Source organism: Myotis lucifugus, unplaced genomic scaffold (assembly GCF_000147115.1).
Source record: "Myotis lucifugus unplaced genomic scaffold, Myoluc2.0 scaffold_419, whole genome shotgun sequence".
In the NCBI taxonomy this organism is placed as follows: Eukaryota; Metazoa; Chordata; class Mammalia; order Chiroptera; family Vespertilionidae; genus Myotis; species Myotis lucifugus.
Genome location: NW_005871467.1, coordinates 469874 through 497582, shown reverse-complemented (window position 1 = coordinate 497582; position 27709 = coordinate 469874). Strand labels below are relative to the sequence as shown.

General features: G+C 42.3%; 1 protein-coding gene and 1 pseudogene across 3 annotated transcripts; one reads left to right on the top strand and one right to left on the bottom strand.

The window, feature by feature from the left end:
* The first annotated feature begins 55 nt into the window (after positions 1-55).
* Positions 56-27709, top strand: ESR2 (estrogen receptor 2). Of its 2 annotated transcripts, XM_023743918.1 has the most exons (8): positions 56-510; positions 966-1138; positions 5045-5161; positions 9834-10130; positions 13139-13277; positions 19835-19968; positions 25857-26037; positions 27442-27709. In XM_023743918.1, the coding sequence occupies exons 1-8, from the start codon at positions 92-94 to the stop codon at positions 27638-27640; spliced, it is 1659 nt and encodes a 552-aa protein (XP_023599686.1). In that variant the 5' UTR covers positions 56-91; the 3' UTR covers positions 27641-27709. The 2 variants fall into 2 exon arrangements, with proteins under 2 accessions (XP_023599686.1, XP_023599687.1); XM_023743919.1 differs by lacking the exons at positions 13139-13277; positions 19835-19968 and having other exon boundaries at positions 63-510.
* LOC102427184 lies at positions 3600-4616 on the bottom strand (annotated as a pseudogene). Its single transcript, XR_001351095.2, has one exon. The product of XR_001351095.2 is annotated as a 40S ribosomal protein SA pseudogene (transcript).

The window sequence follows — 27709 nt, the reverse complement described above, 5'->3', positions numbered from 1 at the left end:
TTTAAATAGTTATGCCTGTATCTCTGACTAAGAAATATCTTTGTTACTCTTTACAGCCATTATACCTGCCCATGAGACTGAGACCATTATAATGTCCCTATGTGGCTCTTCTCACAAGGAGTTTTCTCAGATGTTACCTATTCAAGACATGGATATCAAAAACTCACCGTCTAGCCTTAACTCCCCTGCTTCCTACAACTGCAGTCAGTCCATCCTTCCCCTGGAGCACGGCCCCATATACATACCTTCCTCCTATGTAGAGAGCCGCCATGAATACTCAGCCATGACATTCTACAGCCCGGCTGTGATGAATTACAGTATTCCCAGCAGTGGCAGTAACTCGGAGGGCGGACCTGGTCGACAGACCACAAGCCCAAACATGTTGTGGCCAACTCCTGGACACCTCTCTCCGTTAGCCATCCATTGCCAGTCTTCAGTTCTGTATGCAGAACCTCAAAAGAGTCCTTGGTGTGAAGCAAGATCACTAGAACACACCTTACCTGTAAACAGGTAAATCTAGTCTTTACTGTAGTTCATGGGCATTATTCAAATCACTTTATGATTTTTTGAGAAGAAAGATATACATTATATGAGGTTTTTATTAGTCACATTGATTACTTAGAGCACCTAGAACATGATATTCTAGAATATCCATTTTAATATTCAAGTTCTCATTAAAAGTTGAGTTTGTAGATCTGTGTTGTGGAGAGAACTCACAATCATGACCATTTACATCACTTTTCTTCAGATGAAGTGATTTGGGTTTGAAAAAGAAATTTTTACTTTACTTTCAATTTGGATCCTCCTTATCTTGTAAGTGAAACACAATTTAGTGTTTATGAACCCTGGAGGCCAAAGAGATAAATGAAGCAACGTTCATGCTGCATGCTGTGTTTCTGTATTTTCTTAGGAAATCTCTCTTTTCCCCCTAATGCTTTTTACAAGAATACTTTCTTTGCCTCCAGAGAGACATTGAAAAGGAAGGTTAGTGGGAGCAGTTGTGCCAGCCCTGTGACTAGTCCAAGTTCAAAGAGGGATGCCCACGTCTGTGCTGTCTGCAGTGACTACGCATCAGGATATCACTATGGAGTCTGGTCATGTGAAGGATGTAAGGCGTTTTTTAAAAGAAGCATTCAAGGTACAAGAGTATTGTTAGTTGTTTCTTGAGTTTTCCACTTTTGCTTTCAAATAGTTTGGCAGGTGACCTGGCAAAAATTTCACCACAGGCCTCTTGTACACAAAGTACTTGATGAGCAGTTTAAAGGATCATGTGTGTTTGGGGGGGGTGGATTGTTTCAAGTTTAAAGCACTTTATAAGTTGCGGATCTCCACCTCAGAACCCCAGAACTCAAATGGGTCTTGCCTTACAATTATCCATCACCATCTTCTTGGGAGAAGACATCTAGTTACAACTCTTGTCAAGATAAAGCTTGGAAAAAAATGTGTGTTCATTAGGAATTGCAAAGATCGTTTCTTCCTTTGACTTATGTTTAATATCTGGCATGAGTAATAGACATGATGGTGGGCTGGCTCCTGAGGAAGAGAGAATAAATACATCTTATGGAGATGGTCAGAAATCAGGAATTCAACTCCAGTGGGCTTTGAGAATTGATCTAGAGGCCTGTCTTGTCCTGAACTAGTGGAGCCTCCATTCACAATCCTTTTGTTTCCTTGTCTGGGTTTAGACTATTTCCCTACCAGTCTCCAAATTCCTGTTGGGCCGAGTAGTTTTTTAAAATCATCTTTTTAATCAATTTTAAATTGTGCACACCTGCTTTCAAGGCCAGTTAGGTCATCATCTCACCTGTCCTTGCCATGTTATTCCTTCCTTGCCAGCCCAAATTTGCTGAAGTCACTTTCTTTTTTTATTGAATTAAATTTATTGGGGTGACATTGGTTAATACATTATATAAGTTCAAGTATACAATTCTGTGATGCATCATCTTTACATGGCATTGTGTGCTCACCACCCAAAGTCTAGTCTCTTTCCATCACCATCTATTTAGCCCCCTTTACTCTCTATCCTCTCCCTACCTCTGTAACCACCATACTGTTGTCTGAGTCTATGAGTTTGTTTGCTTTACTTTTCGTGTATGTGTGTGTGTGTGTGTGTGTGATGTACCCATAATTCTTGGGCACTTAAAAAAATCTTTACTGTTGAAAGTGTTACAAATATCCCTCCTTTTACCCCCATTCACTCTTGAGCACTTCTTTACTTCCCAGCACAACAAGCTGTTTCAGATTCATCTTGTACTATCTCTGCCCCAGTCCTGAAATAAACTGTTTCTCCAAAGAGCCCCGTTTCTTCTTGAAAAGAGAATGATATTTATAAACCAAGATCTGGGTGCTAGTTCGTTCATTGTTCTTGGATGTCCCTGCTTCCAGGCTCTCTGAGAGGATAGAGTTAAGGAATGTATTTATTCCAGTATTTATTTATATCCTGTTTAAGGAATACAAATGCCTGTGTAACTAGTGCTCAGGTCATGAAATAGGATATCTTCAGAGTCCTCTGGGTGGTCTTCTAGTCACAGCTCCTTCCTTTCCTACAGAGGTAAGACAATCCTAACTTTTGACGCCCTTGCCATGGTTTTACCACCTAAGCATACATCCCTAAACAATGCAGTGTCATTTTCTCTATTTTTGAACTTTACATAAATGAATCTTCTCCTTTATTTTTTGTTTGTTTCTTTTATGACTTGCCCTTTTAATTTATCATTGAGACTCATCCATTTCCCATGTTGAAATTCTGGCCCATTGTAGCTTGAATTTAAGAAGTTCAGGCCATATTGTTTATTAGAAAGACACAATTAAGAAATAAGGTACCAAAATGTCCTCTGCACTTTTCTTTTTCATCTTTTTAATTATAATTCTATTCTCTCCTATTACATCCCCTAAATCTCTCAGATTCTGATAGCTCTCTTCAATCTCCGTACCATTTCACAGCCCAGACAGCCTCATCTCTGGTTTGCACAGCTACAGCAGGTTCTCACCTGGTCTCCTGGCCTCCATCAGTTTACTGTCTCTAATCCATCCTCCATGTAGCGTCTGAAACAATTTCTGAAATGGAGATTTTCTTCTCTCTTCCTTAAAAGAATTAAAAGAAGTACCATTGTCTTTAGTTAGAGATTGCAATATAACTAGTATTTTACTACAATGAGCACTATTTTTCTTAGTTGTAGGTCTGTGAGTTGTTAGGTTGGCTCTTTTCATAAAGCTTGGATTGAGTTCACATCTCCATTTCTCTCCATATTGTCCTGGGCCAGTGGCTACCTGAGGTATTTTCTTATGGGGACTTGAGGCCAAGCCATATTGTTGGAGTAGCACATCTACAAACATGCCATTGGCTAACGCAAGTCCCATGGCCAAGTCCATCATCAGTTGGTGGGAAAGTATGTTCTGCCCACTCTAGCACACTACAAGGTCACAAGGCTGAGGGAGGGAGTGAAGAATTGAGAAGAATCTAATCTTCAACCATTGTTATAGCAATTCTTTTGTTCTTACTTAGTTTGCTAATTTCTTTATTCCCTTATTGACTAGTTTAGTTCTTTTATTTATTTTATTTATTTTTTATTTTATTTATTTATTTATTTTTAAGAAACTTTATTTTCCATCAACCTTATTTCCGTTCTGTTAAGAATTTGTGGAAGAACAGCTTAGGACCACTCAGTGGTTGTCCCTACCCATTCAGTAGCCTGAGCAGTGGGGGCTGCAGACCAGTCTTCAGTGGCAGCCTGAGCACTCCAGTCTTCAGTAGGAAACTGCTGAATGGGTACAGAGGGCACCTGCATGCCTTCAGACCAGTCTGCAACCTCAGGCTGAGCAGCAGTGAACTCAGGAGCAGGAGCAGTCCATTCACCCTGAAATTCCTCCTTGGTCACAGCCTTTTCAGCAGCAGCCTGCTCTTCCTTTTCAATCTCTTCAAGATCTCTGTAGAAGTAAAGATCAGGCATGACTTCCCACGGGTGTTCATGGGAGATAGTGCCACGCATGCGGAGTACTTCCCGGGCCAGCATCCACCACATCAGACCCACTGAGTGAGCCCCCTTGTTGTTGCAAGGGATGGCGATGTCCACATAGCGCAGCGGAGAGTCTGTGTTACACAGAGCGATGGTGGGCGGGGTAACATAAGACGCCTCTGTGAGAGACTGGTGGTCAGCCCTGGGATCAGTAACCACCAGAAGTCTTGGCTCCCAGAAGGCTGCCTGCATCTGGTTGGTGAAGGTTCCAGGAGTGAAGCGGCCGGCAATAGGAGTGGCTCCAGTGGCAGCAGCAAACTTCAGCACAGCTCGCTGGCCAGTATTCCTGGATGATATGACACTGACGTCAGCTGGGTTTTCGATGGCAACAATGGCCCGAGCTGCCAGCAGAAGCTTCTCCCAGGTTCTCTTCAGATTGATGATGTAGATGCCATCACTTTTCCTTTTGTTGATGTACTGTTCCATCTGGAAGTCAAGGTTGGTGCCACCTAAGTGGGTTCCTGCTGCAAGGAACTTGAGGACATCCTCCTCCTTCATTTGCAGGACATCAAGGGCTCCGGACATTGTGAAAAGTTTCCCTTTAAGTTACGTGGGAACCGAGAACAACGCCGTATGGAGCCCTCCCTGGGTAGCGTGGAAAGCTAGTTTAGTTCTTTTATTTGACTATGAATTCCCATAAGAATATCATGTTAGATCTCAAAGGGGGATATATGTTAAAGAATATAAGCAGTTGAATTTGTGACCTGATATTTGAGGAGCTCTGTGATTTGGAGCAAATCACTTCCAGGTGACTGTGTCACTTTCCATGTCCAAAGGAGAACATTTCTAAATGTATCTCTTGAGAATTCTAAGTACATGCAGAGAATAACCTATTAGTCAAAAAGTAGGGTATTAAAATATTCCCAGGTTTCCTTTACTAACAAGGCATGGATGAGGCCGAACTTGGCCTTTGTACCTGTGCCTGTCATTAAGAAGATGCCCCTTATCTCTCAGCTGGGTAGCATAATCAGTGTTGTTGGCGAGGAACATATTGTAACAATAACCTTCATCTTTTTGCTTTGCTGTAGGACATACTGATTATATTTGTCCAGCTACAAATCAGTGTACAATAGATAAGAACCGGCGCAAAAGCTGCCAAGCCTGCCGACTTCGGAAGTGCTATGAAGTCGGGATGGTGAAGTGTGGTGAGTGTTCATTTCCCTTTTTATTGTAAGTGGGACATGCGGAAAGCTAAAAGGACCTGTAGTCTGGGTGAGAGGAGATTTAGGATTTGTTAATTATCTTCAAGTGTTTGTATGCTGTCACATTGGAGGTGGCGTTGACTTATGCCTTGTATCTGCAGAAGATAGAGCTGGAGTGAGTGGGAGTAAGTTATAGGAGGCAGATTTTGGCCCAATATAGGGAAGAACTTTCTGTGATTCAAGTGGTCTAACAACAGAATAGGCTGCCACATGGATTAGGGAACTCGAGCCACTGAAGTGCTCACACAGGGGCCAGATGACCAACTACCTGAGGCCTTGAAAAGTCTAAGGATGAAGGTCTGGTAAATGCTCATGTTAAAGCTGACAGGAAAGTAGCATATTTTGTGTTACTTGGGTGGCATAGATAGGTTCATGCCTATCCCTCCAATAGCTTTCTAGAAGTGGGGAAGAAATGCATAGGAGTCAGAAATATGATGGAACTATGGAAAGTACATAAAGCATAGATTTTGTTCTATGACAATATATATGTGTGCATATACCTGTGTAAATATATATATCTGCACACACACATACATACACACATATACATATACACATACATGAAAATTTCTTTATTCCCTTATTGACTAGTGAAAAAAACACACAAAGGAAAATGAGCACATTAGTATAACAGCTGACAGTAATGCCTGCATCCTGTTCTTTCCACCTAGCTAACTTTTGATTCATTTGTCTGTACACACTTGCATGTTTCTATACACTCATACCAACTCTGTCTGTACTTTTCTTACTCTTCTGCTAGCCAAACTTTTCCCTGTGGTTAGTGTAATTTCTCTCTTTGTAACTATTTAAAAGTTTTAAAACAAATCTCTCTTTTTCCTATCTGAAGATCTTTTAGTAACTTTGTCTCTTTAACATTCTCTGTCCTGTTTTTCTTCATATGAACAATAGATAAGACCCCTCACCTAGTTCAGAATTACAGCAGAAGCTCTCTTAATTTAAGCACGGTTCTCTGGCTTCCCAGAAGCACCGATGTTTTCCGTTTCCTCTGTAAAACATCCTCTCAAAGCCCATGTGTATTGGTTACTCTCTAAAACACTCGAACATTTCTGCTCTCACCACTTCAGTTATATCCTTGTCAGTAACCATTGGGCTTCTTCCCAAACCTCTACTCATTATAATTGTTAAATTCTATAATCTAATGAAAGTTTGTGCAAACATATGAAATATGAGTGGGAAAACAGTTGTTTCTGTGAAAGCTTTGGATAAAACTATAAATTATAGGACGGATAGTGATTGTGTTAGGTAAGTATGGGTGAGATTGAGGGGGAAGTTACAAGCCTATAAAGATTCTGAATTCAGATTGCTTTATGAGTGCCTAGGTTTTACTCTGTTTTAAAGAAGCTGAAACTGAAAATTCATTGTCAGTGTATCATGGGTATGGCTTATGCAGGAAAATAATGTGATTTAATTGGCAGAGGTGCTTAAAGAGAAAGCCTTGCTTTCTGAAAAAAGATTGAAAATACATATTTCATGGTTTAAGTTAACAATATTTAATGTAAGTGTATATTTTTAAAAACATGATTTACAATTTAGTCATAGGATCTATTATATACTAGGATCTGTTGGATGGCTGTAGCCTGATCAAGTTCAGGACCAGGGCAGCAGCACATGTACACTCCACCTGTAGGGGGCAGTGTATGTGGTGGGAAGAATAGGAGGACTGGACTGCCATAGACTGAATCTCATTTTTTTTTGTCTCATCACTTCTGGCTCTGACTGTGCTCAAACGACTTGACCTTTCTGACCCTCAGTTTTCTTATCTCTGAAACAGAGATACCTGCTTAATTGAGTTTTGTGAGGAATAGGTATGAGATTTTAGTGTTCCTTTCCCCCCAACCCCCATTGAAAATCTCATACAGTTGTGAGTTTGATACAGTACAGACTCATGACGCAAAGTATAGAGATGTACGTAATTAGAAACTTTCATGGAAAAGAGAATGAGAAAAAGAGAATTGAATTTGGCCAAAAAGTCACTGGGTAGGGAATCTCTAAGAAAAAATATCGTTGGAGATTACAGAAGAAATGAGATGGGTTAATGTACAAACAGTTGGATATTTGGCCCTTTACTGACCCCTGAGAAGGACAATTAGGAATGAATTTTCTGAACGACGCCTCTCTACTTTCCCAGCACTTTTCTCGTCTACCCTCCCCCCAAACCCTCTACCCACAATCTTCCTTCTATCCAGTCTTAGAGGATTAGGGTTCCTATACGCATTCTGGGTTTTCCTGCACCATTCCACTTCCCTTTTTTATCCAGAAGTCATGTCTCTTCTGTTACCAATTTTTTTCTTCTGCATTTCCAATTCTCTCTTTTCTTTTGCGGTATTGCTATAGTTGTCTAAATGGCAGGAGGACACCCATCAGACTAACTTCAGACTAGCTTCTCTGGAAGGATACACTGAAATGTAAATGTACTTGATCTGTGTTGGGACAAGAGCTCAGCATCTCTCAGACATCTTTTCAGGTATACAGGTGAAATATACGTGAAAGAAATTTGCTAGAGAGGTGATATAAATGAGTGACTTAAAGCGCCAGCTCGGGATTTAGACTACTGATTGGGTTTAGATCCTGCTTCTGCTATTTTCTAGCTTTTCTATCTTGGGGAAGTGATTTGCAATCTCCTGTGCCTGGTTATTCCTCTGTATGTTGGAGATAGTAGTAGTACCTGTCCTCTAGGGCGGTTTGCAGAATGAGATAATCTATGTACTATAAACAGTATCTAACACATAGAAGCTTACAGTAGATGATCACTACCATTTGGTGGTTTCTCATTAGGTTCACTCACAGGCACATAGACTCTGCCAAGATTAAAGTGTCACAATCAGGACACTAGAAATGTCCTTGGTAGAAAAATGTGAGTTCCTTATCAAAGGCTTTGTTTGATTGATCCCAGAATCCCCATAACTTAGTACAGGGCCTGGTATATAAGTGCTTTATCAGTAAAAGTTGGTCAAATAAATTTGAATGTATGGATTCAAAACCTTTCTCTTTATATGTAAACTCCTTATTCTCATATACTCTACAAAAAAGAAATGTGTGATCAGAAAGGTACTTTCTTAAACCAAACATTTTGTTCCATTTTACCATGGGGTTAATAATTGATCTTAACTGTCTGTAGCACTCTATCTGATTACTAATAAAATGAGTATGTTTTAGGCTTTTACTAGTAATTCTTTTAGTAATAGGTCTGATTCAAATTATCTCTAAATGGATGGAGTCCTTCCTTCTACTGCAACTAGCCAAGGATAAGAAGAAATTCAGATAAATGTTCTTGGGAGCAAATAATTAAAATTTTCTCATACTTGCTAATTAACAAATTTTTAAAAAATGTGGACAATTGAATTTAGTGAACAAATATATTGGTAATACAGAAACTAGACATTTTGCAGATTTGAACTTTTAGATTTTTTTCTTTGAGGGAAAATTCATATAAAATTGTACCCATGTTAATTACATTCTGACATATCTTTCTTAATTTTAATTCACATTGGTCTGTAATCAATGGATCTTTAGAAATACTTTTGTGTTAAAATTTATAGGGGTTTGGAAGTTATATTTTTGTTGTTAATTTCTATTTTTGTTATATTGTAGTCAGAGAATATGCTCTATATGAGAACATTTTTAGTTAAGATTTTATTCATGACATGGTATGTGATAATTTTTGCAAATGTCCATGAGTTTTTATAGATCAACTTTGTTCATTGAGCTGATTTCTGAACATTTTCTCCTATATTTCTGCTCTGTAAGTGCTGAGAAAGATATGTTAAAATATTTCATTATAATATTAGTGTATTTGTCAATTTCTATTTTTCTTTCAATCACTTTTTGGTGTTATATTTGTAGACTAGGTTTTGTTGCTTTTGTTGTTTTGATATATATGAGTTTTGAATTATCTTTTATTATAAAAAGCAGGTTATATAATAGTATATACATTATGATTATCATAGTATATACATTATGATTATCATTTTATATATTAAAATATGGAAAAGTAAAAAAAGCATTAAAAGAACATGCCAAAATTTGTGCTCTTCTATATTTTCCAGATTTTTAAAAATTAATTTATTATTTGAAATATACTTTTTTGTGTGCCTGAAAAGAATATATACACATACATATAGATACACAAACACATGCATGCAAACATTTTAAGAATGTATTATAAAAGTGTATTGTTTGATAACTGTTTGGAAATATCAATGTTCATTTCCTAACTTTTCCCCATCTTCTGCTTGAAGAAAATTCCTAATTTCATGGTTTGGAAACTGAGATATGTCATCACTCTTTAAAAGAGAAATGGATTTAGTATCTGTAGATTACCTTGAAATGGAGACCTGAAGATCTTCTGGGCTATTGTCCCTAGAAATTCATGTTCCTGATTTTGCTAATACAGTCACAAATATAATAATCTTTGGTCCATGCCCTGCAGGCTCCAGAAAATAAGTCGGGCTTCTGTTCTAAGACACATTCTGAGACTAGACTCAGGTCTTACAATGATGTTAGTGACTCATTTTTACCCTGGCTACTCGGGGAACTTGAATGCTGGGTTCGGGGAGGGACAGGGGAAAGCACTGTTATCTGCTCTCCACTTTAGGCTCCCGGAGGGAACGGTGTGGGTACCGCATAGTACGCAGGCAGAGAAGTTCCGATGAGCAGCTGCACTGTCTGAACAAAGCCAAGAAAAATGGACATGTGAGCCGAGTGAAGGAGCTACTGTTGAGCGCCCTGAGCCCGGAACAACTGGTGCTCACACTCCTGGAGGCGGAGCCGCCCAAGGTGCTGGTGAGCCGCCCCAGCGCGCCCTTCACCGAGGCCTCCATGATGATGTCGCTGACCAAGCTGGCCGACAAGGAACTGGTGCACATGATCGGCTGGGCCAAGAAAATTCCGGGTAGGGCTCTCTGGGTCTTGGCTTTCTGTGTGTTTGTAGAAAGGCCTGCCCCTAACATTTACGGGGCAAGAGTACAAAATGGAGGTCCACAGAGATGTCTCTGTGTTTAACAGTCTGACAGCTTGATTTACAACCTGTAAATGAAATAGGTTCTTTCTTCCTAGCTTGACATTTACACCTTCAACATGGCCTGGGTGGCCAGGTTCCAATTTAGAATTCTTGGGCTCCTCTGGGTTCTGTACCAGACATGGCAGAGCAGGAAGGCTTGTATATATGGAGGGCCCCTTCTATTCTGTTCCCAGCTCTTTTTTACCCATCCCCAGCTGCATCCCACCTAGCCATGTGCACACCCAACCCTGCATGTCCACCTGTACTATGGACACTAGCCTTTGGTCACCTCTCATGCCTTGTCTAGGAGAATAGACCAGGGCAGAGACCAGTCTGGAAATTGGCTTGGGGCCATTTGGGCAGGAAATTTGAGGGCTTTGGGACCTGGAACATGGTCTAAAAGGAAGGGATCTGGGCTCCACACTGACCAGTCTCCTGGCTGTGGACTCCTCACATTGAGAGGGGGGTGTAGGCAGGTGAGGTGCAGTGGGTGCAGTATGACCATTGTGCAAGTAAAAGGTTTGTCAGATCCTAAGTAGGAATTTGTAAGCTATTGTTCCAGTAGAGATAGAATTAGTAGTATGTACATGAATAAATATATATGGACAAAGAGAGTAAATCTGCAGCTGAAATAACATGAATCATCAGTAAACCTGAAATACCATCAAGTTAAAAATGGGTTTGATGATTCACTAGTGGTCACTTGGAGCCTGTATTTTCCAGCCTGAAATGTGGTCTCTTTCTTAGGCCTTCGGTACTACATAACCTGCAGTACTGCATTGTACTAAAACTACCACCTAATTATTATTTGACTTGGTGTTTTTTTGTGAGAATGAATCTAGGATGCTAAACTAGACTGGCAGCAACCCATCACCCTCCGAAAGGGCTTCTCCTTGCACATCTTTACAGACATCTAAAAATGAGGTCTCTCTCCAAGTTTTAAGCAACTAGGGACAATTCCCATGGCCTTGGGGGCAGCACCCACATTGGGCGAACTGGAAAGACTGGAAGTGTTAAGAAGCTGATGAAGAGCAGTTGGGGGTAAAGAGCTGTGGGGCCCAGGCCTAGGGTAATAGTATCTCTTGGGATCATTTGTTGGCTTTTGAGTTCCCTGAGGATTTTCTGGTTTCCAGTTCTGTTTCGATAGTCTAGCACAGGGGTGGGCAAACTTTTTGACTCGAGGGCCACAATGGGTTCTTAAACTGGACCGGAGGGCCGGAACAAAAGCATGGATGGAGTGTTTGTGTGAACTAATATAAATTCAAAGTAAACATCATTACATAAAAGGGTACGGTCTTTTTTTTTTTTTTTTAGTTTTATTCATTTCAAACGGGCCGGATCCGGCCTGCGGGCCGTAGTTTGCCCACGGCTGGGCTAGCATCACCTTTGCCAGAATTATATTATTTTCTCTTCTCTTTCCCGGAGAAGACAATACTGATGCATTTCCTCTAGCTTTTGCTCTATATGTTTTCCAAACACTATTTCTCAGAACCCCAAGTAGAGAGCAGTGCTGAAATTAATTATTGCTGAGACTCGTGCAGCTTCTTTGTGCCATAACACAACCTAACTCTAACGCTCTTCAAGCCTGGTATTTTGAAAAGTTTTCAGAAAACTTAGGCATAGTCTGAAGCTGTGATCCCTCCCTCCCCCGACCTCTCAGCTGATATAGTCATTGTCCAAACCAAAAGAAATATTAAAATATCACCTAGCCTTGATCTTGGTGAATATCTACAAGCATAAAAAGCTTGGTCTCCGTTGGTAGGCTTATTGTCTATAACTGTGGGTGAGATCGGAATGCGTACACATCATAGGAACCTGAATTGAGCTTAGAATGTGGCTTTGGAAAGGATTTGTCCATCTTTCCATTCATTACTCCATTCATTCTTCTGTGTGCAGATTTGCATTTTAATTGTCAAAGATTTGAACCACAGGTGCTCCCTGTGCCATAGTTTCCTCATCTGTAAAGTGAGGATGATGAGATTGTACCTGTAGGAAATTCTCAGAGGCAGGCATTGCTACCCCTATTGGGCTTATAAGAAAACAAAGACTTAAAAGGAGATTAAGTAACTAGCTAGGGAGAGGCCGAGCTGGGAGTTTTAACTGGAGCCCATTACACGCCAAGGCTGTAGGTTTGGTGACTGTCTTTATATTACACTGCCGGCTCCTTTTATCATGGCTGGTGGAGAAAGCATCTGCGAGCTCTGCTTTACTTTTGAAGTGCTCAGCTCCCTAGAGATTACCTGTTTACTTTCCAGTTCTTTGACTAATGCGTGCTATTAGGCTATCAGGCTGTCGGGACCCGCTTCAGTTGTTATAAGTTGTTATATTTGCTCTTCAGGGTAGAATAGCCTAGGTCAGCGCTCCTACGCAGAGAAGTATGATTCTAACACTGGATGGGAAATCTTAAGCAATCGGAAAAATTCTTTCAGTTGAAGCCTTGACTTTCTACAGGGGCTGGCCCTGCTCTCTTTGCATGCCCCTCACTCCCCGCAGCCCCAATCATGGACGGGGCCAGACAGGCAGCCCCTCTGGCTGGCAGCCCGGGTTATCTTTCTCAGCAGTGAAGGGCAATTATTGGGATATAACCAACAAAGATTGGTCCCAGCTTCCTGTTCTTTACTAGCATCTGTCTGCGGAGCTGTATACGCCCAGATAACAGTCCTTTATAAATGCTAAATGAAGTATATGTATCCCTAGAAGGGGTTTAGGACTGAAAATTTTGAGTCGCACACCTTAAGTTCAAAACTTTCTTTCTTAGGTCAGCATTTAACCACATCTTTAAAATATAGATCCTTATATTTGTGTTTTCAAAGCTTTTGAAAAGTTGCTCTTCTGTTCCTAGAGAAATGGGGAGCCGCGGGGGAGGGCGGTTGCGTCTCACAGCCTCTCGCTTTCCCCAGGCTTTGTGGAGCTCAGCCTGTATGACCAAGTGCGGCTCTTGGAGAACTGCTGGATGGAGGTGCTAATGGTGGGGCTGATGTGGCGCTCCATCGACCACCCTGGCAAGCTCATCTTTGCTCCAGACCTTGTTCTGGACAGGTGAGAAAAAATGCACTGTTTCTTTTCTGCCTTGAGTGAAGCATGGTGTCCTGGGGCTGCAATTAAAATCTCTCACCTGGAAGGGCAATTAAGAGGATTATAATGTCATGAGCTCCTTCACTGGGTCAAGAACCAGAAAAGGAGAGAATGGGTACAAAGATTCAGTGTCCTATGACTCATTCTTAGTGTGGCAGCCATAATGGGGGGGCCTGTGTTCTGCAGGGTATGTGGCCACCAAGTGTAGATAAATCAATTTAGATTTTTCTGTTTAAAAGTCCCATTTTCAGGTTATAATTTTAAGTTGTCCTGCTGTTCTTTCCACCTGTCAGGACCAATTACATTGCCAGCTATCTGGAAGGTGATAAAATTCTTACAATCTGCCAGGTTCATTGTAACATTCTTTAACTCATTCTAATTGCTGATACTATATAGTATTTTTGGCAATAGCAGCGGAAGGAATGGTTATTAAAACTAGATGAAAGTTAACAGAAATTGGGGAATGCCATAACTTGATTGCATTTAGTTTTTTTAAAAGATTTCTCACTAGCTTAGGTGAACTATTCATGGAAGGAAATCTGGACTAGGCGACACTCAAGCATTTTAGTAGGTAAAATAGAATTCTTCCTTGGTGCAAACTTGAGTAATGTGAAAATTTCCATGGCAATTAACTTCCACATTTCAAAAAGGTTCTAGTGTTGAATGTTCAGCCACATTTGACTCTGCAGAGGAGAAGGTACCTAGTGCTGTGAATGGAAATATCTGCCCCAGCTCTTGGTGTTACCTTTTTAGATCATCATGTGAGACAGATGAAAAGTATCCCCAAGATGTTAGCACCCATTTTACCGGTCATGCACGGCAACATTGGCAAAGAGTACTGTTGTAAGTAATGGGAGGTGTTTGGGTAGAGAACAGAGCCTTTGGGAGGAGCTGGAATAGGGAATGTGGCTGAAGCAGGAGCAAGCCCAGATGGCAAACCACGGAGGGAGGTTCTGAAAGCCTTGGACAGGTAGGACCCTCTAGTAACAATAAAACTAGCTAACGTATTGGCTTGTGTGTGCCAGGCACCATCTTTTTTTACAATTTTTTATTGATTTCAGAGAGGAAGGAAGAGGGAGAGAGATTGAAACATCAATGATGAGAATCATTGATCGGCTGCCTCCTGCCCGCCCCCCACCGGGGACCGAGCCCGCAACCCAGGCATGTGCCCTTGACTGGAACCCGGGGCCCGCAGTCCCCAGGCTGACACTCTATCCTCCAAGCCAAACCAGCCAGGGCTAGGCACCATCTTTCACATTTGATGTGTGTTCACTCATTTCATCTTCACAGTTGCCCTTTCTGGGTAAGCACCATTATTATCTCTATCCTTCAGGTATGAGAATGTGAGGTTAGGTAATTCTGACAGTTATAGAGTAGTAAATGGTAGGGCTGGACTTGGAGGGTTGGCTGTGAAATCCACGCTCTTAACCACAACAGCACATGCCTCTCAGTTGGATAGAGAACTGGAAGGGGGAAGAGGAGGAGGCTAAAAGGCAAACTAACTTTCTACTTTTGTCTTAGAACAACTCTATTCTATTCCCTGCCCACTTCAGAAACCTATACCTGTTGTCATTTCATGGTACCATGTTGTGAAGCAGGCTGAAAGGCTAAGCAGCCAATCAAGCCATCCTTCCTGTTCATTCATTCATTCATTCCCTCATTATGTTCCACTTGGTGTTTAAAGCCACATTCATTCCCCCCTTCATACACACACACACACACACACACACACACACACACACACACACACAATTCTCCTAGAAGTTAGTGCTGTCCCTTGATGAACCAATACATTTTCAGACTTGGGATTAAGGTATTTTACTTTTTTGTCTTGATTTCTAAATTGATGCCATACTTAGTGTTAATTTTCAATGACTGTTTCATTCCTGGTTTTTAGTACAATTCACTCTCCTCTTTGTATGGGCTCTTTAACTTCTGCAAGTATGTGTGTAAGTTACTATAAATTGACACAAATTCTAGATAAATTTTAAGTGCAGCTTTTAGTTAATAGAAAAAACACACACAAAGAAGTCATTTGTGGGGGGGGGCAATGTAGGGGAGGGGGAAAAGGGAAGGGAAAAGAAAAGGCACAGGTGTGCTTCAGGGAGGGGGGGCACCAGAAGTCATTGTTTTGAGATACTGTTTTAACAGACTCACATTACTCTTTTACAGACTCAAATTACTCTTTATTTTTTTAAATCTTCACCTGAGGATATTTTTCCATTGATTTTTAGAGAGAGTGGAAGAGAGAGAGAAAGACAGAAATATTGATGTGAGAGAAACACATCGATTGGTTGCCTCCTGCACTAGCCCTGACCAGGGTCTGAGCCAGGGAGGAGCCTGCAACCTAGGTACATGCCCTTGAACGGAATTGAACCTGGAATCCTTCGGTCCATAGGCCGACTCTCTATCCATTGAGCCAAACCAGCCAGGGCCTCACATTACTCTTTAAAAATATTTGAAAGTATTGTTTACAACATAAATCTAGTTTATTGGACCATAGAAGAGGAGTTCTTGGGAATTGTAAATGCAGACATTGAGCAGGCATTATTTTGGAGTGCCTATGGATGGTTATTTTTGTTGCCATTCCTGTTATTGTTTTTAACACATTAACTCTGTAAAGTCTAGAATTTCAAATCTAAGATTTTTAGTGCATTTATTATATAGAGAAAAATATGTTCTTATGTAATGAGTATATTTTTGGAGGAATTGCTTATTCAAAAATATTCAAAATGCTACTTATTCAAGAAGTCATAAGGAAATTCTACTATGAAATCCACCATAAAGACATTCTATTATGAATCTTTTTTACAATGTGAATAAATAATTTTCACACTACTTAAAATAACTGTCTTTTGGTGAATTGTCCTATCAGAGTTCCTTCAAGTGGTGGTATGACCATATAAGCAGTGAATACAATTAAATTAACCCATTTGTGAGACTGAGAATATAATTTCTGCTTCCTTTGCTACTTGTTGAGGCTTCTGCAGAGGGAAAATTTGAACCTACTGAGGATGAGAGGAAAATCCGGTTGTCTCAGCTTATTTCTAACAAGGTAGTTCTTTCAGTAACCGCTAGAATCACAAATTCTGATGAAGATCTACCACAGAATGTGAGCTTCTATTTGCTAAAAAAAATCATATATGCTAAGACACTTGGTGTCCTTAGCATAAACAGAAAACTGTCTAATGTTAAATGTTATTTAAAAAGTCAGAGGAGGTTTGGATCTGGGCTTGGACCCCATTATGAGTGTTTATGGGATTCGTGGAACCATACACATAATTATGAGTGCTCTGAGTTTGCATCCACATTAGTTGTGTACCAAATATTCTTCAAGGTACCAACAGAATTTTCACTTCTAAATTTTCAGTTCCCTTTTGTACTCACATTTCCACTTGAGTACAATATTTAAGTTCTTTCCATGCGCTAAGCCTTGAGCCCCTCTTCCCATTGCCATCCACACAGAGGTAAACTGAGGTCTGCAGCCACATGGATGCTGCCAGTGGATATATAAGTAGGCACAAAATAGTGTACCCCAAAATGAGGCTTACTCATGTAACATTTTGTCCTTGGTATCAAACAGAATATTTTTCTTTTATAAAAGGGGTGTGGTTATCAAATAATAAGATAGTCCATATGGAACTGCTACTTTAAAAATTTTTTATTGAATTTATTGGGGTGACATTGGTTAATAAGATTATATATGTTTCAAGTGTACAATTTTATAATACATCATTGTGTGTTTACTACCCAAAGTCAAGTCTTTTTCCATGGAACTACTACTTTTTAACTTAAAACTAGTTTATGGACAAATGGTGTGCAGTAATTTACCATGAGTAGACTGGTTTGATTGACATATTGTTTCAACATTTTAACATTCAACTCATTTACCCTCTGTCCTGAATTCAAATATTTTAATCCTGTCCTAATTTCTTACACATAATTCACTGTCAATTGTAGTTACAATTATATAGAGCTCATTAATTTGTTAAAGTCCTTCCTCACTCTGTTCTGCATAATTCTCTCTATGTGTAACTATATTAGGGTATCATTTAGGAGGTATTGTGCCTTACTGATCCTATATTGCTCATTTATTTTCTACAGCCTGTGAGATAAAGTATTGTAACTTTGCCACTCCTTGAATGAAATGGTTGGCTATCACACCTGCTAGAGAAAGCAAATCAGACTTAGTTCTTTAGAGGTGGCTTAGAAATTCACCTTCTCCATGAGGTACACATGTTCTGATTACTGTTAGTTACAGCATTTGTCAAAGCTTATGCTCTAAGATGTAAACTCTTCCTTCATTTCTGAAATATGAATTTGCATTAAATATGGCATGTATTTTAATGAGGAAAGGGTACTAATTTCAATGTTTATGGACCTGTTCTTAGGCATTGGTGATAACTTCTATAAATAGGGTTGATTTCAGATGAGTCCCCTTATACTACTTAGGGTTGGTGGTGAGCGTGTGTGTGTGCGCGCACACACATGTGCGCTGGTGTGTGCATAAACTCACCTGTGACTGAGTTTCACAGAAGAATAAAGAAACAACCATTATTCAGGAGTTGGTGGATTTTTTTGTTTTTGCCTCCAGAGATATTTTAAAACCAGCTTTTCCCAGTATAAGATGTCCTCAAGCCCAATAATCATAATTTCTAGTATTGCTTCTCCCTAGGCAGAGTGATTTGATGGTGTGGCATGAGGGGTAATTAGTGAACAAGAATTTCTTGTGCCTCTGCTATGTGCAGGACATGCATTGTCCTTACTGGATGCTTGCAGCAGGCTGCCTGGGGAAGTGCAGAGCAGGGGAGGCAGTAGGCTAGGGTGAGGGGAGGGATAGGGGTTCCCTACAGATTTTAGCACCCTTTGTCAGGGCTCTGATTCTCCAAGGTGGCCTTTCCCTATGAGTGACTTCAGGACACTGGTGGTTTCATTATTTAACTAGAGGCCCGGTGCACGAATTTGTACGTGGGTGGGGTCCCTTGGCCTGGCTGGCGATTGGGGCCAATCAGGGATGTCTTGCCTAGTCCCGATCAGGGCTGGCCGGCGGCGGGGAGGGACAGTGGGAGGTTGGCTGTGGGAGCACACTGACCACCAGGGGGCAGCTCCTGTGTTGAGCATCTTCCCCCTGGTGGTCAGTGTGTGTCATAGTGACCAGTCATTTGGTCAACCGGTCATAATGGCCGCTTAGGCTTTTATATATATAGATGAGTGCACTTCCAGAAAGTCTCAGCTGGTTGCAGAAGTTGCCATGCTTGCTTGCCAAAGTGAGCAGTTTGCATGCTTGTAGCTTTGTGTAGGTGAGTCTGGGGGTAAGAGGTTTCGAATGCTGTGGAATGCAGGGTCCTGGTGAGCTGCTGTCCTAGCACAGCACTGTCCGGGAAGGGCTTCCCCAGGTTTGGCAGTACCCGCTGGTGTCTGTTTATTTGAATTCTACAGAGGCCCTTCCTCAACCACCACCATCCCCGTAAATGGCCTGGCTTGGGGTTGGGGGAAGGAAGGGGGGATAGTCAGTTCTTTGAAGATCTTAAATCTCCCCGGGGCTGCTACGGAGACTGAAAATGAAACTCAAAGAAACCCATGGCTGCCCTTTACTGTTTGCCACGGGTTTTTAGAAGCAAATGAAAGTTTTGTAGCACAATCATCTAACTGCTTATCAAGGACTTCCAATAACTCTTAAGACAAATGATGATAGACATTTTTGGGGAGCAGTGAGGCAGAATAATAAGTGTCTGGTGGGAGTTAATTGAAGCTGATATTTTCTAGCTGGTATTTTAAAGTAATTTATTTCAAATGTATACTTAAAGAATCATTTCTTTAAGGAGTGCTGAAAAGAATTTTGATTTCATGTTTCAAAGTTTGTCTAAAACTATTGCTTAAAAATAATCTTTGGCAAGTCAGACATTTCCATGTCTCCATCTCTGCCTTTTCTAATTCTAATCTATCTTCTTTAATTGTTATTTCTTTGTATGTCATGCTAACTTTTTTCAAATTACATTTACATGTCTCTTAGTTGCCCCTCCAGTTTCTAAATGACCACCAGGAAATGAGAGTTAAACCCTAGATATGAAGGGTTATTTCGTCTTGGGATATTAGCTTCTGTAATGGTCAATCTTCCTCATGAACACTTTAGAGCCATCTCATGGGGCCATGGAATGTCTCACTTCAGTAATATGTGTCATGTCACAGGCTGGTTGGCTGACATGGCTTAGATTACCAACAAAAATGTTATTCCTTTAAGATAACATTTATGAACAGGTAGAAAAAAAATGTAGTTCCAATGCAGGCTTTTGCCTAAATAGTATTTATTCAAGTGTTTAATTTAGGTATTTATAGGAAATGCCCTGTTCTCTTTATAAGAAGATAATTCTGATGATTTCATATCTCTGGGTGTGGTCTCATCGCCACCTTGTTATAGTTAAAGCATGTACAAAATGAAATTTAAGTTTAAAAAGAAAATACTCCTTATTGCCTTTGTTGGTGGCTGTGATTTTCTTAAATTTCCAAATGAACTATTGTAGGGATGAGGGGAAATGCGTGGAAGGAATTCTGGAAATCTTTGACATGCTCCTGGCAACGACTTCAAGGTTTCGTGAGTTAAAACTCCAACACAACGAGTATCTCTGTGTCAAGGCCATGATCCTCCTGAACTCCAGTGAGTAACCCACAGCTGGGCCGTGTTTTATTGGGAAGGGGAATGGGGCGGGGGGGGGGGGAGATGGTGGTGGTGAGGAATGCTATTTCTAGAAGAGTATTGAACAACTTATTTTATTTAAAAAGGGGAAAATGGCTTTCTTTCTGACTTCTCTGTTAGGAATTTAAACTGTAGTTAACTTGAATATAAATTGTTCATTGGGCAAATTACCAGTATTAATTTAAAAAGTGGCTCAAGCCACTTTGCTGGAAAAGAGAAAAATGAACTTTAAAATGTTTACCGTTCAGCCTTTTTCAATATTTATGCAGACACTGTAAATGGTTGACATGCGCTTGTATTTTCTGTTTTGAGTTCTGCTTTTACAGATTCATTTGTTCATTCATTGGTTCACTCAGTAAAGACATTATAAATATAATCCTGCCTTCAAGTAGCTTATGGTGGAGCGAGTGCTATAATAAAGCATGTACAGAGGACTACAGGAAAACAAGAGATGTTGGAGTGCATGAGTCTTTAGGGATGGGCAGGTGGAAGAAATAGGTGTAGAGGAATGAAAGGACCTGGGTGAGCCAGGAGCTGCAAGCCACGCAGTGACAGAGCAGAGGGCGGTGGACAGGACTGTACAGTGCATGGCTGAAGATTCACTGCCTGCCTTGGGCTGGGAACTGCCGCCTGGGGCATCGAGCAGCCCTGGAAGAGGTTCAGATGGGAGTGTCATGGACAGGGCCTTCTCGAAAGGTTACCCTGGCTTCCACATGGGGGACTGACTGGAGAGGGGGGAGACCGAGGCATGGTGCCCAGTCAGAGCTGAGAGTGACGAGAGCCTAAGCTAATGTGGTGTGGAGGGGCCAGGAAGGAAGGGGCCTGCCTTGAGGGAAATATAGGGTTAGAGCTGGGAAATTAGGGAGGTCTTATCTAAGATATGATTATGTTGTAGCTTTGCTGTTTTTTTCTTATGTAAATAATATCCGGTTATTGTAAACATTCTAACAAAAGCAAAACATAAGGAAGAAAACCAAAATTACTAGGAATCCCCCCACAAGAAAACCACCATAACTTTGGTGACCATTCTTTAACAGCCCTATTAATCAATTGACAGATAGAGCTATATATATATATATATATATATATATATATATAGAGAGAGAGAGAGAGAGAGAGAGAGAGAGAGAGAGAGAGAGAGAGAAATATATAATAACTAGATGCCCGATGCACGAAATTTGCAGCTGTGTGCGGCTGCCTGGATCCCTCCCTCGCAGCCATGGGTGGCTGCCTGGATCTGGATCCCTCCCTCATAGCCACTGCGGCTGCCTTGATCCCGTGGCTGCAGCCCCAGCTTAGTCTGGAGGGATGTCCGGTCTAATTAGCATATTATGTTTTTAGTATTATAGATAATATATATAAAGAAATATATGTACATACTTATATACATAATCTATAATACTAAAAGCATAATATGCTAATTAGACTGGACGTCCTTTTGGACGACCTTCCAGATGAAGCCGGGGCTGCGAGGGAAGCCCAGGTCCCAGGTGCCTGCTGGCAGCTGGAGGAAAGCCTGGGTCCTGGGTGCCTGCCGGTGGCTGGAGGGAAACCCGGGTCCCAGGTACCAGAGGGAAGCCAGTGCTGGAAGCTGGGTGATGGAAGGCCTACTCTTGCACGAATTTCGTGTACCGGGCCTCCAGGCCTCCAGTCTATATATATAAAAGCCTAAGCGACTATTATGACTGGATGACAGGACAGTAGCTATGATGTGCACTGAGCACCAGGGGGCAGATGCTCAATGCAGGAGCTGCCCCCTGGTGGTCAGTGCACTCCCACAGCCAACCTCCTGCAGCCTGCCCACCTCCTGCAGTCTCTCCCCCTGGCCGGCCTGCCCCGATCGCTGGCCAGGCCGAGGGACCCCACCCGTGCACAAATTCATGCACTGGGCCTCTAGTTTTACATAAACAGCATAACATCTTATGTAAAAAATTATGGGTACTTTGAAAGAGTACCCATAATTGCCTTTGCTTGACTTTTCTACCCCAACACCAAATAGTTAATCTTAACCATAGTGTTGACTTTGTACCTTCTCCCATCTTTTTTTTCTTTTCTTTTGACCTCCCATCTTTTAATAATAATTTAAAATAATATTTCACAGCCCTGGCTGGTGTGCTGAGTGGTTAGAGTGTTGTCCCACCACTCACTGTCCAGGCCTGTGAGGTATTATTCCCAGTCAGGGCACATACACAGGTTGAGGGTTCGATACCCAGCTGGGGCGTGTACAGGAGGCAACTGATTGATGTCTTTCTATTTCTCTCTCCCCCGGCTTTTCCTCCCTCTCTAGAATCAATGAAACAAAAACAAAAACATATCCTTGGGTAAGGATTAAAAAAAAAATAATACCTCACTTCTAACATATACAAAGGTAGGCTTTTAATTTTTAAAAAATTGGGACACTATATAAGATAGTTCTCCATATCTTGCTTTTTTACTTTTCAAAATGCTATGAAAACCCTTCAGGTCAACTAGGAGAGAACTAACTTAATCTTTCCAGTGAGGGCATTGTCTAAATCAGCTGTCGCCAACCTTTCGGACCTCACAGACCATCAGTGGTCTGCGGACCACCAGTTGGCAACCGCTGATCTAAATTGTTCAATCACTGCCCTAGCTGGTTTGGCTCAGTGGATAGAGCATCAGCCTGGGGACTGAGGGGTCCTAGGTTCTATTCCGGTCAAGGGCATGTACCTTGGTTGCGGGCACATCCCCAGTAGGGAGTGTGCAGGAGGCAACTGGTCAATGCTTTTCTCTCATCGATGTTTCTAACTCTCTATCCCTCTCCCTTCCTCTCTGTAAAAAATAAATAAAATATATATTAAAAAAAATAAATTGTTCAATCACTTCTCTATCAATAAACCTTAATATACAGTTCCTTTTTTCTCTACCATCCTATATAATAAAGAGGTAATATGCAAATTGACTGTCACGCCCTCGCACAAGATGGCCACCCCCATGTAGTCAAAGATGGCCACCACAAGATGGCGACCGGGCCTGCATATTGTTTTCTCCTTGGGTAAATATGGCCTCACCTGCCTGACAGGGCATGCCCCTTGAACCTGGTACACTCCCTACCTCAGTTCTGGAAAGCAAGCAGTTTGAGTAGAAATGATAAATTATTGGACAATGAAAACTGTAGAGAAAGTGAAGAAGACTCCTAAATGCTTTGGTGCTTCTGGCATCTTGACATTTACTGTTACCATTCACTTTTTATAAAACAATACAAAGGCCCAGCTTACATCAGCAATTAAGTTGATGTGCCTATAGGAAATGTCCAGCTGGGACATTGGGAATTGATCATGGAAAAAATAAACTTTTACTCATCTCTTTCAACCCACCTACAGATATCACCTGATGTGTGCTGCCACTTCTATCTTTGTTAAAGGGAAGATTTGCTTGAGAAGTATAGTCCCACGTTGGCACAGGAGGAACAGCCAATGCCACAGTATGGGGCTTCTCTTACCTTCAGAAGTCGTTTAGAACTCATTTCTGTGCAGCAAAGTGCTCCTTAGAAAGCAGTTTCCTTGTTGTTACAACACGTTGCAGTAGAAAGCCTTCTGTTTGGCAAGGCTCCTTACGGTCCTTCTAGCCTGTGAGACATCATATTGTGTTGTTGTGAAAGCTAAAAGCATCATCTGTGCAAATGGGAGACTAAGGCTATGGCGTCCCGGCAGCATCTGACAGACTGTCAACATTTGAGAGAATTACAGAGGGTGAGGCAGGCATGTGATGTAATTACCACTCATGGCAGTAAATGACTAGCGTTTGTTTATGGTAAATCCAAATTTAAGAAATCTTCCTTTAGGAAAGTTCCTTTCTTGTTTGGTAGTAGTCGTAACAGTTGTCAAGATGAATTTAATCTGTTCAGCTGTTAGAAAGTGGGATTCTGTTTCTATTGGAAAGTTTCCACTGATAGGAGAGGTGGGTCTTTTCTATGCTAGATTTTAGACATCTGGAGGCATAGGCTTTTTTCTTCTGGATTATTTGTAACATTAAATTAAAAGCATAAGCAAGGACAGAGTCCACTTTCTCTCCTTACATTTTAGAAACTCTGACAGAATGTATGAAACAGACTTTGGAGCTGGGGTCAGTTTTAAGGAAAGGAAGCTTAAAACAATTTCCCCATATTTTCATTTGATTAATAATTTTCCATGGTATACCTAAAATATGCCTTAGCATGCATATTTATCATTTCAATTATGATGGCGTGATTGGCTAAAAATTGCAAAAATTTGAACCTATGGGATTCATTCTAATTCTTCCATTTATGAGCATTTCTTTCACACCAGTCATGGCACTAGGTGATGGGTCTGTGCTCTTGAAGTGCTTATGTCCAATTTCTTTGGGGGTGGGGCATATGTGAAGACATGCAGCTTTCAGATCAGGGGAAGCTTCCAGAAGGAAGTTCAAGCAAGCTGGGATCTGAAGGAGGAATGAATATAGATAACAAGAGTAGGGAGAGAGGAGGATGATAAGAGAGTTCCTAAGCAGAAAGTTTAGCATGTTCAGGGCATCACCTGTTCAAGGAATTGAAGTTAAGTTTCAAGGTGAGGTGTGGTGGGAGCTGAGGATGAAAAGAGCAGGGAGAGTCTGGTGCCCTTGAGAACTGTCCCAGTTGGCCTCAACCCCGAGAGCAGATCTGATTTTGGCCATTCAAAGGGGCACGTTGGGGTGAGGTTGGGGCTTGTTTCCTCTGCAGTGGAAGGGCAGGTTACGTGCTGGGGGGGACAGTGGGAGGACTCAGTCCCTGTGGAGAAGGAGGTGAGCAGGTGGTTAGTGAAGCAGTTCCGGGCAGTTTAAAAGGCGGATATTTTAAATCTGCATCATGAGACGTTATGGAGGGATGTGCCGCAGGGATGTGGTGAAGCACTACACTTGCATAATTTGGTTCAGTATGTCCCTTGCCTTAATTGAACTGAAAATGCCAATAAAAATAGAGAACAGAAATTGCCAAAACAGATTCGGTGGGTGATGGAGTACCAACCATCCTTCATTCTCATTACAGTCAAAGATTGGCATTTCCCCTGTTGGTTTCATATATTTGCTATTTATAGTTTGAAATTGAAAATCTGGAAGAGAAGCTGGTTATTTTCCTGCTTCCAGGAATCAGGGAGTCAGAGGTTGGGGATGGGGTGGAGGGAAGGAGAGCTACCTGAGCTGTTATTTTGCAACCTTTGGGAGGCCACAGTGTCTCAGATCCTAGAGTCAGAGGGGAATTAAACACAGGGCACCTGGTGGGAAGGTTGTGGAGACCTCAGCAGACGTGTCTGCAAGCTTTGCTCAATGACGAGGTGAGGTTGGAGGAGCTGGGAACTGGTCTTGGGTCAGAGAGCTACAGACAGCGGACGTGAAGTAGGTCTGTTGACTCCAGACTGGTGGTCTTCCTGTGCCCAGCAAGGTGCCGCCAGAGGTTGGATGCTCATGGCCTGCACAGAGGTGGCGGTGAGCCTACCGTGACTGTCTACACATGGCACACACGAGGGGGTGGGCGGGAGAAGCTGTGTAGCAGTGGTCAGCAGTTTATGTTTATTAAACTCCCCTTAATGAAGAGCTCTCCAAGGGCTTTCTGACCATCTCTGTATGTGTATTTGTTCATGCAAATGACATTCACCATTTAATGGTTTGATACATTTTCAAGGCAAGGCCACAATTCTGGGCCAAATTCAGCCAGGCTTACTCTTCCCATTCAGCCATGGGGCTGGCTCTTGGGACGCCACTGTCCATGCAGATGTCAGAACCCGTTTGATCATTGCCCTCCTGTCAGGAGAATGTTGGCATGCCTAGTGCCTGAGCACACAACTTCTGTTTCCTTTTCGCAGAGCAGTGAGTCATGGCCTTGATTCTTTGTCTAGGTATGTACCCTTTAGCTGCAGCAGCTCAGGAGGCCGAGAGCAGCCGGAAGCTGACTCACTTGCTGAATGCTGTGACCGATGCTCTGGTCTGGGTGATCGCCAAGAGCGGCATCCCTTCCCAGCAGCAGTCCGTCCGCCTGGCTAACCTGCTGATGCTCCTTTCTCACGTCAGGCACGCCAGGTACGATCCGTAAGGGGCCCTTCCCCCCAGGTACGTGGCGGGGAAGGGGGCGCATGTTCAGAGGGTGGAGAGCTTTGGGAAGAGGGTTTTCAAGTTTGAGGTGGATACAGTAGAATTGTGGCCTTTAAAGGACGATGAAGTCCTGAAAGGGGATGGGGGTTCTTCATCAGGGCACACACCTGTAACCAAAGGTCAGCACATAGTGGGCACCGAATGGCTGTCACGTGGCTCCTTACAGGATCTTGGTGGCATCCTGTGGTGGCTCATCTAATTCTTAATTTCTGGGGATTTTAGCTTGTTTATGGAGTTCTAAAAGGGGCAGGTTCTTCCTTAAAGTGACCTGCCACCCATCCCTGCACCACCTAGGGCTGGAGTCCCCAGGTCATTTCCTTAAAGAGGTTAAACCCAGCTTTCCTAGAGCAACTCCTGAGATCTGTGATCTGGGGGAGTGCACAAAGCCCTCCCGGAGAGCTGTTCTCTCCTTGCGATGGCACCAGGACATAAGGATGAGACCTGAGAACTGGTGAGTCCGCAGTTCTTAGGAAGGCAGGGCCGCGGTAGTGCTGTGGGACGTCCCATGGTGGCTTTGTGTCACCCAGGATGAGGGTGCTTGCCCTGGGGCCGGAAGAGGGGAGATAAGGAGGAAAGTCTAGGGGCCATGGGGAGGAACACATGCCCCTCAAGAATTTTAACAAGGGTTAAGAAATGAGAACAGCCTCTGCCCCTGTTTAATGATCATTCTGCACACAACCATTTGCAGAACAAGTAGTCTATCATAATCCTGGTTTCTGTATTTGCGAATTTGACCGCTTGCTAAACTTTATTTGTAACCTCCCGATTGATTACTCACGGCACTTTCGTGATCACTTGAGGACAGTCACAGAGTGGCAAAGCATTCGAGTGGCCTGTGCTTACATCCCCAGCCGAGGTCAACCAAGGCCATGCTCTGCCTTCCTTACGCTGCAGCAAGTGTTCCTCATGTGGCCTATTTAGTGCCATGTGTTTGCATTTTTGTGGTTGGAGATTTCAGTGTCCACAAATGGCCTCCATGCATAGTACCAAAGTGCCGTATAGTGTTCCCAAGGCTCTCAGGACCCTAACCCTGCATTTCCCTCAGGAGCAATGGTTCAGCCAACCCAGTGCCTGCAGTGACTACCATGAACAAATGAGTATTGATTGCACGCTGTGCCAGGCACTGCCAGGCCATTGTGGGTGGGTGATGGGACACAGAGGTCATAGGACATTGTCCTCGCCCTTGAATGTAGATTATTGAAGGAGCCAGGTGCAAGAGCCATAGAACAAAGGGCTTAGGGAAGTGCGTGTGTCCGAGTGTGTGCGAGACTTACGTTGAGTTCCTGGGGCTGCATCACAGGACAGAATCTAAGTACCTTTTTGTCCCCATAGCAACAAGGGCATGGAACACCTGCTCAGCATGAAGTGCAAAAACGTGGTCCCAGTCTACGACCTGCTGCTGGAGATGCTGAATGCCCACACGCTTCATGGGTGCAAGTCCTTGGTCACGGAGTCTGAGTGCAGCCCAGCAGAGAAGAGTAAGAGCAAAGAGGGCTCTCAGAACCCCTGTCTCAGTGAAGATCAGCCCTGAGGTGAACAGGCTGCAGAGGTAGCGGCTGAAGCGTGAGCTCCATCGCGATGGGCGGGCTTCGTCTTTCTG